The sequence below is a fragment of the Chelonoidis abingdonii genome, chromosome 13 (assembly GCF_003597395.2).
Source record: "Chelonoidis abingdonii isolate Lonesome George chromosome 13, CheloAbing_2.0, whole genome shotgun sequence".
Taxonomy (NCBI): Eukaryota; Metazoa; Chordata; order Testudines; family Testudinidae; genus Chelonoidis; species Chelonoidis abingdonii.
The window spans coordinates 24543046-24555820 of NC_133781.1; the positions used below are offsets into that span (position 1 = coordinate 24543046).

A 12775-nucleotide genomic window follows, 5' to 3' on the forward strand; every position below is an offset into this window, starting at 1 on the left:
TAGAAATGTGGTGGCAGCTCTTTAAAACAAAGGAGCACAGGCTCAAGTTCCTTGTGAGAGAGCAGGTCAGAATGGGGGGTTTCCTTCCACCTTTGACATACAAATCAATTTTTTAAATGTACCCCGGGGGAGGGGGGAAAAGGACTTCACTACACTGTACACAGCATTACAGCATAGTGCTTATGGGATACATTTACATATGATTTAACCAGGAATATATTTTTGTAGTGTTTTAGCTCTTAAATAGCTAGTACTAAATGAGATTACAGTACTTGTGCCTAATCATGTCCTCAAACAAAACTGTCATCTCGTTCTTAATCATTCACACACTTCAAAATCTAGAACACTTTTTGCTAAAGAATAAAACTGGTAGAAGACCTTGCAGGCTCTTAATTACTTCCTAGAGTGAGCATATTAGTGTCCTTTTACATTTCAATTTTACAATGGTTTCTCTATGCAATTACTATCAGCAGATGGCTGCAATAACTCCAGTTATAGGCACTACTTGTAGATAGTCCCACCATGAAGGCAGGCTATAGCAGTCAAACCATGTTAAGTATTTGCACATGGTTGAGTTAGACTTTAACCAAGCTGTTTTCAAGACCACATGGTTTGCATCACTAAGCTACCTGGAAAGATGCTGTCCTAGGAACATGATGCAAGGATTTAGACCTAAAACCAACATCTTGTTACACTAACTCTAGTTTATTTGAGAACATGTAAAGAAGCAGTGGGTTTGACACTAGTGGGGTAAAGAAAGATGTATTATACTTGCATTCACCATTCTCAATGCAAAACCTATTCAGCTATCATGCTGAGGTAAGACAGACTAGCTCAGCACAAACTGACAGTACATTTAAGACAAAGACCCTACAGTTCAACCTGAATTTAATGACTTAGTCTCTAGCTAAGACTTGCTGTCAGCAGTTGAGAGGTGGCTCTTGTACCTGTCTTCTGTAAAGCTGTCATTTACCTCTGCTACTGAAATACATGGGCTAGTAGATTAAGTGAAGGAATAAGCCTAAGTGCACAGGTTCTAGTTGGAGCTCACCTACAAACAGTGTTAAAGCCTTATAGGCAAAGTAACTAGGGATGTTAATAGGCTTGAAAAATAGTTGACACATTAAAGCACAGTGCTAATTAGTAGGCTAAGGATTAAGTCTCTTACTGTTTAATAAAACTAGAAGTTTTAGATCCACCCCCTAGAACATACTCTCTTCACTAAACAGGACCCAAAGCAGAATTTTCAGTAAAAGGCCTTGCCTAAAGTGGGTTGTTCCCTATCTGATTAGCTGCTAGAAGTAAAAATCTTTGGGATTTGCTTGTATAGGACTATTGGTACCTGTCACTCAACACTGAAGGCATGGCCTGATAAGAGATGACAGAAAGCAATTTACAAGAGAAATAGAACTACTCAGTCACTAGAGCATTCATGAGATTTAGTCTCATCCATGTGGGGAAAAAAAGTTCACACTAGCCTTGGTGGGAGAAAGTAGAGAATTGTACCTTGACTGAAGCTTCTGATAGCTTAAATAGTTTTTCCTGTGGCGATAGCCCTGTTAAATACAATTTATAGAATCACTTCCAAACAGTTAACACACTAAAATAGACCAATCCCTTCTCCCCACCTCCGTCCAGTGAGTTGGAATGAAGACAAAGTATTAATTGATTTGATTTCATATTTATATATTTTCTTGCAAGGAATTCTGTTCAGATTAGCTAAAGCCAGCAGGAAAGTCACCCCTTCACTGATAAAGAGAGAAATTCTCCTTTGAGACATGTTGATACTCAAGTGGCTACTGTTAAAAGCCACAGAGGGAGCTGGGAGAAACAAAGTAAAGTGGAACCTCAGCATTATGAAGTCACCAATCAACCAACCACACATCTCATCTGGAACCAAAGGTATGTAATCAGGCAGCAGCTGAGACAAAAAAAAGGGCAAATACAGTATTGCACTGTGTTAAACCTAAACTATTAAAAAAAATAAAGGAAAAGCACCATTTTTCTTCTGCATATTAAAGTTTCAAAACTATATTAAGTCAATATTCAGTTGTAAATTTTGAAAGAACCACCATAATGTTTTGTTCTGAGTTACGAACCTCCATACACTGAGGTTCTACTGTGTAAGGGAAAACTGGCTACAGTATCCATTCCTGAATGCTGTTTTAAGGCTTAATACTTGCTGTATATGGAAGTAAATGTAAGAAGGAATCAGATTAGTTTCATATCTTGTACAATATACTCTCTGTGATTGGATCTGACTCCCGGAACACCTCTAAAGTTACAAATGTAAGTCAAAGTAAACCTTTAATTAAAAACTTTAAACGTTTTTAAACCATTGATGCTGTGACAGTGCAAACAGCATACAATTTATTGCTCAACTTCTGCATGGGTACATTTAAGTTTTTAAAAACCATTTTATACAGATGTTTTGTTAAAGCTCATGTAACGGATGGCAATACAATGAATATCAATGCTAAAAACACTCTGTAATAAATATAATAGAAATGAGAAAATAAAATAGTTTGTGGAGGGAAAATTATACTTGAGTATAAACTAATTACAGCTACAGACAAAGCTTGGGACATGGTAGAGTCAAAAACCTACTATATAGTGTTAAATACAACAAATGGCACCTGTTAACTATATGGTGCAGTTTAAAATCTGAAGCAATGTGAGCATGCTACATTAAGCTGTATAATGCATACTTATGATATAGAAGCAAAGCTTTTACTTCCAACAATGCAGCCAGTTTAAACGCACCAGAAGTTTAATACAGATGTAGTGTTGTACAACAAAAATACAAAAGGAAAACTTGTGCGCTCTGGACTCTAGTATACAACAAAAAATGGTAAAAATAAATCAGTTTAGGGAAGCTGAACCTATGTGCAAAAAAATTAGAATACATCCTGTACAAAGCACCATCACAAAACTTTACAGTGAGAAATTAAATCCTCTGAAATTCAACTATGCGCTGTATATTTGAAATCTATAAAATAGTCACTGTTCATAATTAAACATTCGTAACAAAAAGCAACAGCATGAAAACATGATGCAGCATTTCTCTAAAACAACTTTATGCAACTAAAGAATGGATAAAGTAAAACCCAGTAAGGACAAGCTGAAATAAATATTCACATTAATCATGGGGTGAAAGTCCAAGGTTCAATGCAACATAGGGCTTAGCACCTGTTTGAGGGAAAGCGGCTGACATGATTTTGGAACTAAACTTTCATGGGTCAATACTTCTGCAAAATGTATTAGAAAACTTCTGGCCAGCTGGGGTGCTTTATTTAAAGCTCTTAGTTATGAAGGTAAAAAGGCACTCCAAATACTTGATATATTCCTCATAACTGATCAGATATGTAGAATTATTAATTTTGTCTATCCATGTCCATAATATTTTAAGAAGCTAGATTTTATAATATTAAACTGGTGATACTAGAGAGATTACACAACACCAAAATGCCTAGCAGGAAAGCAATTCACCTACAGCTAAAGCTGCTGTGCAACTTCAAACACTGGATTAGGGTTTTTTTTGTTGTGTGTGCAAATTCTAATAAACCCTTACATTAGACTCAACATCTCAAACCTATAGGAGGTTAGGATAGGGGCCAGCTACAGCTGCGTGTTCTGGCTGTTTAGTGCAGGGAGTAGACTACAGTAGGGAGGGAGATGCATACCTGAAGCAGCAGAGGCCAGATGCCATCAAGAGACCTTGTACAGTGGCAGCTCAGAAGAGGCACTGAGCTGCAGCAGTCAAACATGGGGATACTGTATTTGTGCTCGGTATCCCCAGGCTGGGTCCTCTAGTGTAACAGATCTGCATTGCCCCTCCCCAAGGAGTCACTTGTTCTATTCATACACCACAGGGAAGAGCTGCTTGCAGGATCAGGGGAGTCACATGGGACGAGATTTGTCTGTGGGAAAAATCCCAACCACACCTTGGGCAGGAACAGAACAGAAACAGCCACCTCCCCCAGAGAGTGGTGCTGTCAATAGGCCATTCCTTTTGGATGAAGAATGCAGTGAGACCATCTCAGCAGCCATGCACACCAAGGCCTTGCGAGTCACTAATGAAGTTTCCAGCCTGTGAAGTGACAAACGAACTCTGTCTCTAGAGAACAATCCATCTCATGACCCTCAGAGTTTGGGAAGGTCTCAGAGGCAGTGTTACCACTCAACATGACTGAGCTCCGCACAGAGCTGCAAGCCCTCCAAATGAGGGAAAAGCTCTGGCAGACTGCAAGCCCAGCTGCCAAAGCAGATCTCTTGGCTGCTTCCAGTGTGCATCAACAAGCAACTAACCTCTCCACTGTGCACAAGCCCAGATTGGTATGTTTGTTATGACTGCTAGATGCTGCTTGTTCTACTACTGAAGAAAATCAGTGACAATGTGGATTTGGGCTACCAATGATGGTATCATCTCATTACTGCTGCTCTCAAATAGACATACTATTGGGCTATTAACAATCATTCTAATGACCACAGTCCATTATTAGCTTATGTGCTGTAGCAGTCAGATTTGGCAGAATGAATTTATATGTTGACATTCAAACTATGTAGAATAGACAAGACAAAAAAAATCATCATTATATAACTTATGCTGTGAAAGGAAATAATTGTTTACATCCCATTGTGTTAGTAAGTTCAAGATTCTTGTTTCTTATCAATGTAAAAATAGTGCAGATTTCTGATGATTAATTATGATCCAATTTAAAAAAAAACAACCCAACACTGATTAGAAAAATTGGAAATTATCTCCAAACGTTGCTGCCCTCATTACTGTGCCAAAGGGCAGGCAAAATGCCAGTTGTATATTACAGATCATGCAGAAAAAAATGTGCAGTGAGTACCCTACCTTCTCCATACCCCAAAAAGACAGCACGCTGACCTCACAGTAGGATGCTCATTTAAACAGCCCAGGATTCCCTCTACTGGTAGTGCATTATGTTCCCATTTGAACTGTCCAGCCCACATTTTAACTCTTACGTATATTTACTCTCATCCCTACAATCAGAGACAATGTTGTGCTTTACCCACCTCATTTTCAAAGCACATCACGTCGTGCGTGTTTGTTAACAGAAGAGCTTTTGCTTTGAGTTAGTTACTTTTCCTTATTTGTAATTTGTGCAAACCCACAAGACATGAGCAGCCAAACAAAGATTAAAGGTGGTTTACCTGATAAGTCTTTAAGCATCAAAAAGTACACAATGTGAATTGGCTGCATTTAAACATAAAAAGCTTTGGTTGATTAGATACAGTGGGTTCTGAAACAAACTGATGACCAGGCAGAAGGCTGTCAACATCCCCTCATCAGCATGCTTTAAGAATTTTTTTAAAATGTAGCATTTGTTTTAAATTGAAAGCAAACCAAAAATACTCTCGACAATATCAACTTGTTACAAAAATGCTTGTTTAAAAAAACTGAAATGACTAATGCTCTTTAAAAAAGGATTCTTCCACATTTAACACAAAGTACTGTACCAAATGCAGTATTTCAGACTAGGAATCTGACAACTGATAGAAACAGGACACAGAACTTCATGTCTGTAATTCACGCTTGAAAAATATAAAAAGCCCAATTCTGGGTAACATTTAAGTTGAACATACAATGCAGAATATAATATTTCACTATAAGAAAACGCAGTTAACATGTAAGTGGCTGTAATTAAAAAGGTTAACGATTCTTTTAGCCAATTTTAAGAAAAGTTAGAATAATCCAAAAAAAAAAAATTTTTTTTTTTTTTTAAAGTAGCAGGTATAGATGCTGTTCAGTATGTTTACTCAAGCTGAAACGTGATTTGTACCGACTGCTGAAGTTGTGTCTTCTTGTCTATGAGAATAGAAATCAGGTAGGCAAATAGAACAGTTTACCTTTTACAAAAATAGTAGTCTTTAAGTGTAGAATACTGCTTAACTGTCAAAATGGAGTAAAAGTCAGCATTCTGTATGGTCAAGATATTAGTTTTTAATAGCAGCTGAATGGTTCCGTGGCAAGAGCCACAAGACCTATTTTCGTGAAGAAAAAAAAAAATCCAAAATTGTCCTTTTCCTCACAGTGTTCTTGAGTAAAAGAGGAAAAGCATTCCTGTATTTCAAGCATTTCTTGAGTCTTGGCTGAGGGGAGGGCTTTCTGGCTGACAGGAGTATAAATAGAGTCTCAGGTAAGTCTGCAAAGGGTCATTCCACAGCAAACCCACACGTTTCTTCAATGGCGGTTAGCAGCTTCTCATACAGCTTCTCATAGCTTTCATAGGGAGGAATGTCTATTCGATTAAAGCTGTTAACAAAAAGCAAAAGCTTTTTAATATGAGTTTCAACTCTACTGAGAAATCCAAAACTGATGCAGTTCTGTTGCACTACAACTGCATTTAACATCCCTGAAACACTTTGGTGATAAGCATGCAACTTCTTGTATTAAATTACTAAATTACATTACGATAGCCAGCAGAACTACACTGATATAAACAAAATCAGACCATCTCCTATTGCCATAAATCATGGAATTCTTTACCAAGCAGAAAAGTTATCAGGAGAGGAGAAATAAATGAGTGGATAATCTAGATGTGCTATATCAGTGGACCCGTGTCCATTTACCAAAACGCCAATATTTCCATGGAGGAGTGAAAACGTAACATGATCTTACCAGGTATGAGCTTTCGGCAAGTTATTAGTGCTGGCATCAATCTGGTGTATTGTAAATAGCCTGGGCCCCGCAGCACCTGCAAATCCAGTAAAAATGAATTATCTAGCACTACTACAGGATATAACCCCCAAACTACTATCTTGTAACTGTTATGAAGGCAGAGTGAGAAGTAAACAAGCAGGGGAGACAGATGAGCCATGTATTAAAAAAATGAAAAAAAAAACAGTATAATATTGTGCCAAGAAGGGAGAGAACACAGAACAGGAAATGGAGAAGCTCTCTCTCCACATTTCCCCATTAGACAGAAATTTGGTTTTCTGCACACATGCACAACCCTACTTTGACTGTTTAAGCCAGTGAAAGATACACAAGAACTAGCAGCACAAATATAAATCTGTGTTGCACTAAGATAATACAGAATACCCTGATCCACACAGTTTTTATACAGTTATCACAATTTCAGTTAAGGGTGTGATTTTTTTTTTTTAAAAAACTACTACAACTTAGTGTGGTCGCATTCATACCACTATAGCTGATTTCTCCTCATTCCAGAATAACCTACACTGGTGTAAGCACATTTATACCTGTATAAACAGCATCCACATCAGGGTCACATTTACAAGGGTGTGATTTGTGACCAAGACAGCTGTGATGGCAAAAGCCCCTAGTGTAGTATATTAGCAAAAGGAGAAGTTATTACCTTACAGTAACTGGAGTTCTTAGAGATGTTGTGTCCCATGGATACTCCATCATAGGATGTGCATGCACCTGTACACTCTTGATCAGTAATTTTAGTTAGCAGTGCCTGTGAATCTGTGCCTACACTCTATACATCCTTGTGATCTGCTATAAGAGTATATAGGGAGGGTGGACCCACCATTGCTTCAGTTCCTTCTCAGACTGTAAGCACAGGAAGACTCCACCGCACAGGAGACGAAAGGCAGGAGGTGGAGCACCCATAGGGGCAACACATCTCAACTTCCAGTTACTGTATAGGTAAGTAACCTCTCCTTTGAGTTATTGTCCCTATGGCTGCTCCAGTGTAGGAGACTCCTAAGCAGTGTCTTGACATGGAGGCAGATCTCAGCACAGCTCTGAAGACAGTGCTGCTCTAGGTTATCTCTGACTTGGAAGCAGGTTGAATAGCATAGTGCCCAGAGAACATGTGCACATAAGACTAGGTTGCTAATCTGCAGTTATACATGATGGATACATCTTTAAGAAGGGTTATAAAGGTGGACTGGGCCTGTTGGAATGAGCAGTCTGCTTAGGAGGAGGATGACCTCCTGCAGCTTTGTAACAAGCTAGAATACATCAGAAACCTATTTATATTGTTTGAGCAGAAATTGGCTGTCCATTCTCTTGGCAAAGGAGATCAAGAGCCTGGAGAGAAAACCCTGAAATGTGTTTTTCTGCCTCTAGGTAAAAGGCAACGGTCCTTCTTACATCCAAGGTATGGAGGCTAGCTTCCTCCCTCAAGGAATGAGGCTTGGGGTAAAACACTGGTAGTCAGATGTCCTAAGTGACATGGAATTCTGAAGAGACCTTAGGCAGGAAATGAGGATGGGGGTGAAATGTCACCTTGTCATGGCAAAATGTAAGTAGGAAGGGTCAGCCATGAGTGCCCTTAACTTCCCTACCCTTCCGGCCAAAGTTATGGCTACTAGGAACAAAGTCTTGAAGACAGATAGAGGTGTGAACAGCTGGGCTCCTTAAGGCACTGAGAAGTAGATTAAGGTCCCACAATGGTGCAGACTAAGGCTGTTGTGCCAGGGAGGGGAAGTCATATCCTGCAGGTCTCAGAGAGCAGAGCACTCCATCATGAGGAACTTCAATCTACTCTCCCTCAGCTTAAGAAAGTATAATGGAGAGGCTAACAGAAAACTCTGCTATGCTTTGTTTCAAGCCAAGGGCAGATGAGAAGGAACTGGATCCTTGGAGGATCCACCCCTCCCCATATACCCTTGCACCAGAGGACAAGGATATATATAGAGCACAGGCATGGATCCATGCACACAGTTAACTAAAATCTACAATCAGGAGTGCACCAGCACATGCATATCCTATGGCGAATGCACTCATAGGGACAATAACTTGAAGAACTTCACTTTTACTGGTACAGCTTACTACATTCAGAGTGATGATGGAATAAGTTATACAACTAAAGGCTACAGCTTTGTCAGTACTAGCTGCATCCATGTTAACAGCATTTTTATCAGTATAGTACACTGGTATAGCTATACTGACAGACTGCTTCTACTGTAGATTTGACCGTAGGGGTTGTACAACTTTAACTATACCAATATAGCTAAAGTGGTACAACTTCTGTGGTAGTCAAGGTGACACTGGGCTCTGGTGGTTGCATGGCCCTTGCCAGACACTAGGATACAGTATGTGCTGCAAAATTCTAGCTCATGTTAAGAATTTAACACACAGGTTAAGCTAGCAATGGCAGTAATAAGGGTCACTAGCAGAACATTAAACAAGGCAAGTATCTAGTAGGTAATACAGTGTGTTAATCACAGGAAAGAAAGCACCTAAGTTAGCGTGGGGCTGCCACCTCTGCTTAAGTTTTTCATGTTGCTATTTAAATATGCAACATAGTATAGAGCTCCTCCTATATGTGTTAGCACTCAGTGCAGTACTGCATTCTGCTAACGGGTACTAACGCCCATTAATGAAAGCTTAATACTGCAGGAGATCTTGGGAACCCAAAAGACTACACAGGCCCTATGTGAGTGAGAAGGCTGGGTGAGGACAGTTGATTTCCAGAACTCGTGGCTTTTGTAAGTGGCAATTGATATCACAAGGTTTTTGCTCAGTTGGAATCCAGCCTTTCTACTGATAAAGAAAATATTTCTATTTGGGGCGTGTTCTTAGACGCTTTCCTCCCTCTTGAGAGAGCAAACAGGCCTGAACGGATTGCTCTGATTCTGTTCACCTAGCAGCATGGATGACAAAGTTAGAACTGTTGCTGCCGAAAGGTAGATATTCTCTTAGAGTTCCAAAGGCAGTTGGATAGTGAGGTAGATTTTTTCTGTTCTTGGCCTGCTCACCACCATGTGGCTCCTTCCATGATGAAGTCAACATCACAAGAGTCTCTCTCTCACCTGTTATAGTCGCAAAGAAGTTACTTGTTGGCTTTCCTGGTCAGGGAGTGAACTGTAGACAGCTGCAGAGGTAGCGAGGGATTGTAATAAAGTGAATATTACAAAACAGGCTGCCAGAAAAAAAAACAGCCAAGAGAATCACATACAGGTCTCTGATGTCCAGAGTTCACTACAGTTAGAGAAGACTTGAGAATGAAGCGCTTTACTGAGTGAAAGAATAGGGCAGGTTACAGCTGAGAGTCACAACGTTAATGGGACAGGAGAGAAGAGTAACTGATAAATGATACTGAAAACAGCTAATCGAGACCACTGAAAACTCCTTTGTAAAAAAACAAGCACACACCACAACAACACACACAAATTGCATTACAGACCAATAATCTTATTTTTATGCAAGGTTTCTGTGATATGTTATTTCTTTCCCCAAAAGGATCCATTTTAAGTTGGTTCCCATCGAACTTTTACCTTGTAATGCTTTAAAACCCTGAAGAGGCACTCTGGATGAGCCGGTCACAAACTGGAGCAATCGTGCTCTCCTCTCTTCATCAAAGAGCTCCACGGCTTTCCAGAACCATTTCACAATGTTGCTGTCTGGAGTACAGTGTTTTAACCTAGTATTTGCCTTCCAGTCATTAACATCAATCTTTCCAAGTCCACAAATGATGAGCTGTTAATAATTGTATACATCATCAGTGGTCAATACAAATAAGTGACATTACATCTAAGCATCAAAACACAACACATTTAAAAAAATACCTGTAGATTTCAGTGCAAATGGAAAGTTACAGGCTCTCTCGTTTAAAGGCACATAGAATTATACTATTTTATTCTGTAGTAAGAAATGTCATACAATCAAGCAGAGCAGCCAATATCCAAAAGTTGTATGGCAAAGATAATTTAGAGAGCTTGAAAAAAGTGTCTTGTGTTTCCAGTGTACACTTTACGGGTCAAATTCTGCATTCAGATGCTCCATCGCTGCCACTGAGTTCAAAAGGAGTTTCTCATGAGTAGCTGGGGGTATAATTTGGCTCTCAGAATTCAACTAATTATGTTTTTTTCCCTTAATGTAACTTTTTATTGCAGTCATATCCACACATATTGTACAAATCAGATTAAACACATTTACAAGACAAATGCACAAGTAAAATGTATCTTGGACTTCATTTTAATTTTTTGTTATAACATCCATCCCCTGATTTTGTCAGAGTTTTTATTTAAACTGTGCACTGTGAACGTGTATCTAAGGGTTTTATCACCATTGCATCTGAACGCCTTCAGTTTAAAAATCAATAGCTACAGCCAAGTCCCTAGTGAACTTCGTGCAGTCTCCGGCACGTCTTCCTTTTTTGAATAAAACCTCTATGTGCATTTATAATGTTTTTATTTTGGGGCGGAAATGGGTGTCTTTGAGCAGAGGAGAGTGTCAGTGTTGTGCAGGTCATTCTTGCGAGGGTGGAAAGGCCTATTTCAAAGAAGAAGGTTTTGCAGTATTTCTGAAAGAGTCAAACTCTGGATTTGCCTAATCTCCTCTGGTAGCTGATTCCTCTAGAAGCCAGATCCTCTTGACAGAGAATGCTTTGTTCCCAGTTCTCATGAGGCATACAGAAAACTATTCTGAATTTACTGTATGACCTGCTCACTAGGAGAATAAACAAACAATCAATCATAATTTATTCCAGTATAACAATAACTTTACAAAAGGAAACACAGGAAAAAAGTGGGTAATTCACACTTTAGCCATTTTATAAACCAAAACACATACAATGGCTGTGGTTGTGCAGGATTGATAGAGAAAAAAATCTCAGATATGGATTCTGTATTAGATGTCGGTTTTTAAAAACAGACTTTGGGAACCTGCTGCATTTGTCCAGGGCAATACGTATTTCAGGTGCTGGATCTTTACATTTAGTAGAGCACTTAGTGGCAGTGCTGAGGCATACATGTGTTTTTAAGGGTAATGCACTGCCACTTCCACTACAGAGAACACTCTGGACCAAAATGAGGTGATTGTAGATACTTTGGAACCCAAAAACCAACTGAACCAAGGTACAAGAGGGGGATCCACACTACATGTCCTATCAGAACTGACTGAAATAAAGGAAGTGGCTACTTCTACAGTCACTATAAAAACACCCTATTCAGTCACTCCCAAGATTAGCAAAAACAAACGCCCAAACCCGTGTGTATACACTCTACTAAACAGAGCTAAGCAATGCAGCCCATACGAGAAGGAAAATGCTTCAACCTGACAAACCCAGCTACTGATTCTGTGGAAGATATACAGAATTGAAGGTGTTAGGGATCAACCTCAAAATTCCAAGGCCTGGATGACATTTTGTGTTTAACTGTGGTGCTTGTAATATTGCATGCAAAACCCCAAAAGCACTGGGGATGCAACGTAGCACGTTGTTTAGTCTCAGAAGCATGCATCAGCCTTTTATTGTTACACTTGATGACATAATGCAACATTAGCGTACTGACCTCTAACTCCTTCTCATCAAATGTCTTCAGCAGATGTTGTGGGATTACTTCATTAAATCCCTTCTGCAGTGCTAGAAACTGAGCTTCAATTCCTCGTAAAAACCGCCAGTTTACATAAAGCCTGCAAAAGCAAGCGCAAATTCGTTTTGTGAAAAATATATTCAAACACAATAACTCTGCACTTTATCCAGCCAAAAACTAAACTTACTGACAGCAACACCACAACACAATAAAACTACTGTACTACTGTAGTAGTGCTTAAATGTGGCACTGGCAATAGGTTCAAACAAGCCAAATTCTCTCAGGGAGGAAACTAAACGAGAAGCTTTGCTTGAGAAAATAGATGGGTGATTATTTAATACCTGACATATTCTTTTTTATTTTCCTCTGTCACAGGGATGCTTTTGCCATTGGGTTTCAGTTCATGTTGAATAATTTCCCCATACGCATTGTGTTCCACGCAGAACGTATGGTCCAAGACACCTGTAATATCATTCTCTCTTGTGGAGGGAAACAGACAAATGGTTTAGTGGAG

The 12775-nt window shown here is 39.3% G+C and overlaps 1 protein-coding gene across 2 annotated transcripts in view; it reads right to left on the reverse strand.

The window, feature by feature from the left end:
• Positions 1-2327: 2327 nt before the first annotated feature.
• The window catches only part of SMURF2 (SMAD specific E3 ubiquitin protein ligase 2), a 122188-nt gene continuing 111740 nt past the window's right edge, over positions 2328-12775 (reverse strand). For both annotated transcript variants that reach the window (XM_032805593.2, XM_032805591.2), the window contains 5 exons: positions 12603-12740; positions 12241-12361; positions 10225-10426; positions 6650-6725; positions 2328-6283 (listed from right to left, as the gene is read on the reverse strand). In XM_032805593.2, coding sequence (XP_032661484.1) covers positions 6184-6283; positions 6650-6725; positions 10225-10426; positions 12241-12361; positions 12603-12740 — 637 coding nt within the window. In that variant the 3' untranslated portion in view covers positions 2328-6183. The remainder of the gene's footprint in view (positions 6284-6649; positions 6726-10224; positions 10427-12240; positions 12362-12602; positions 12741-12775) is intronic.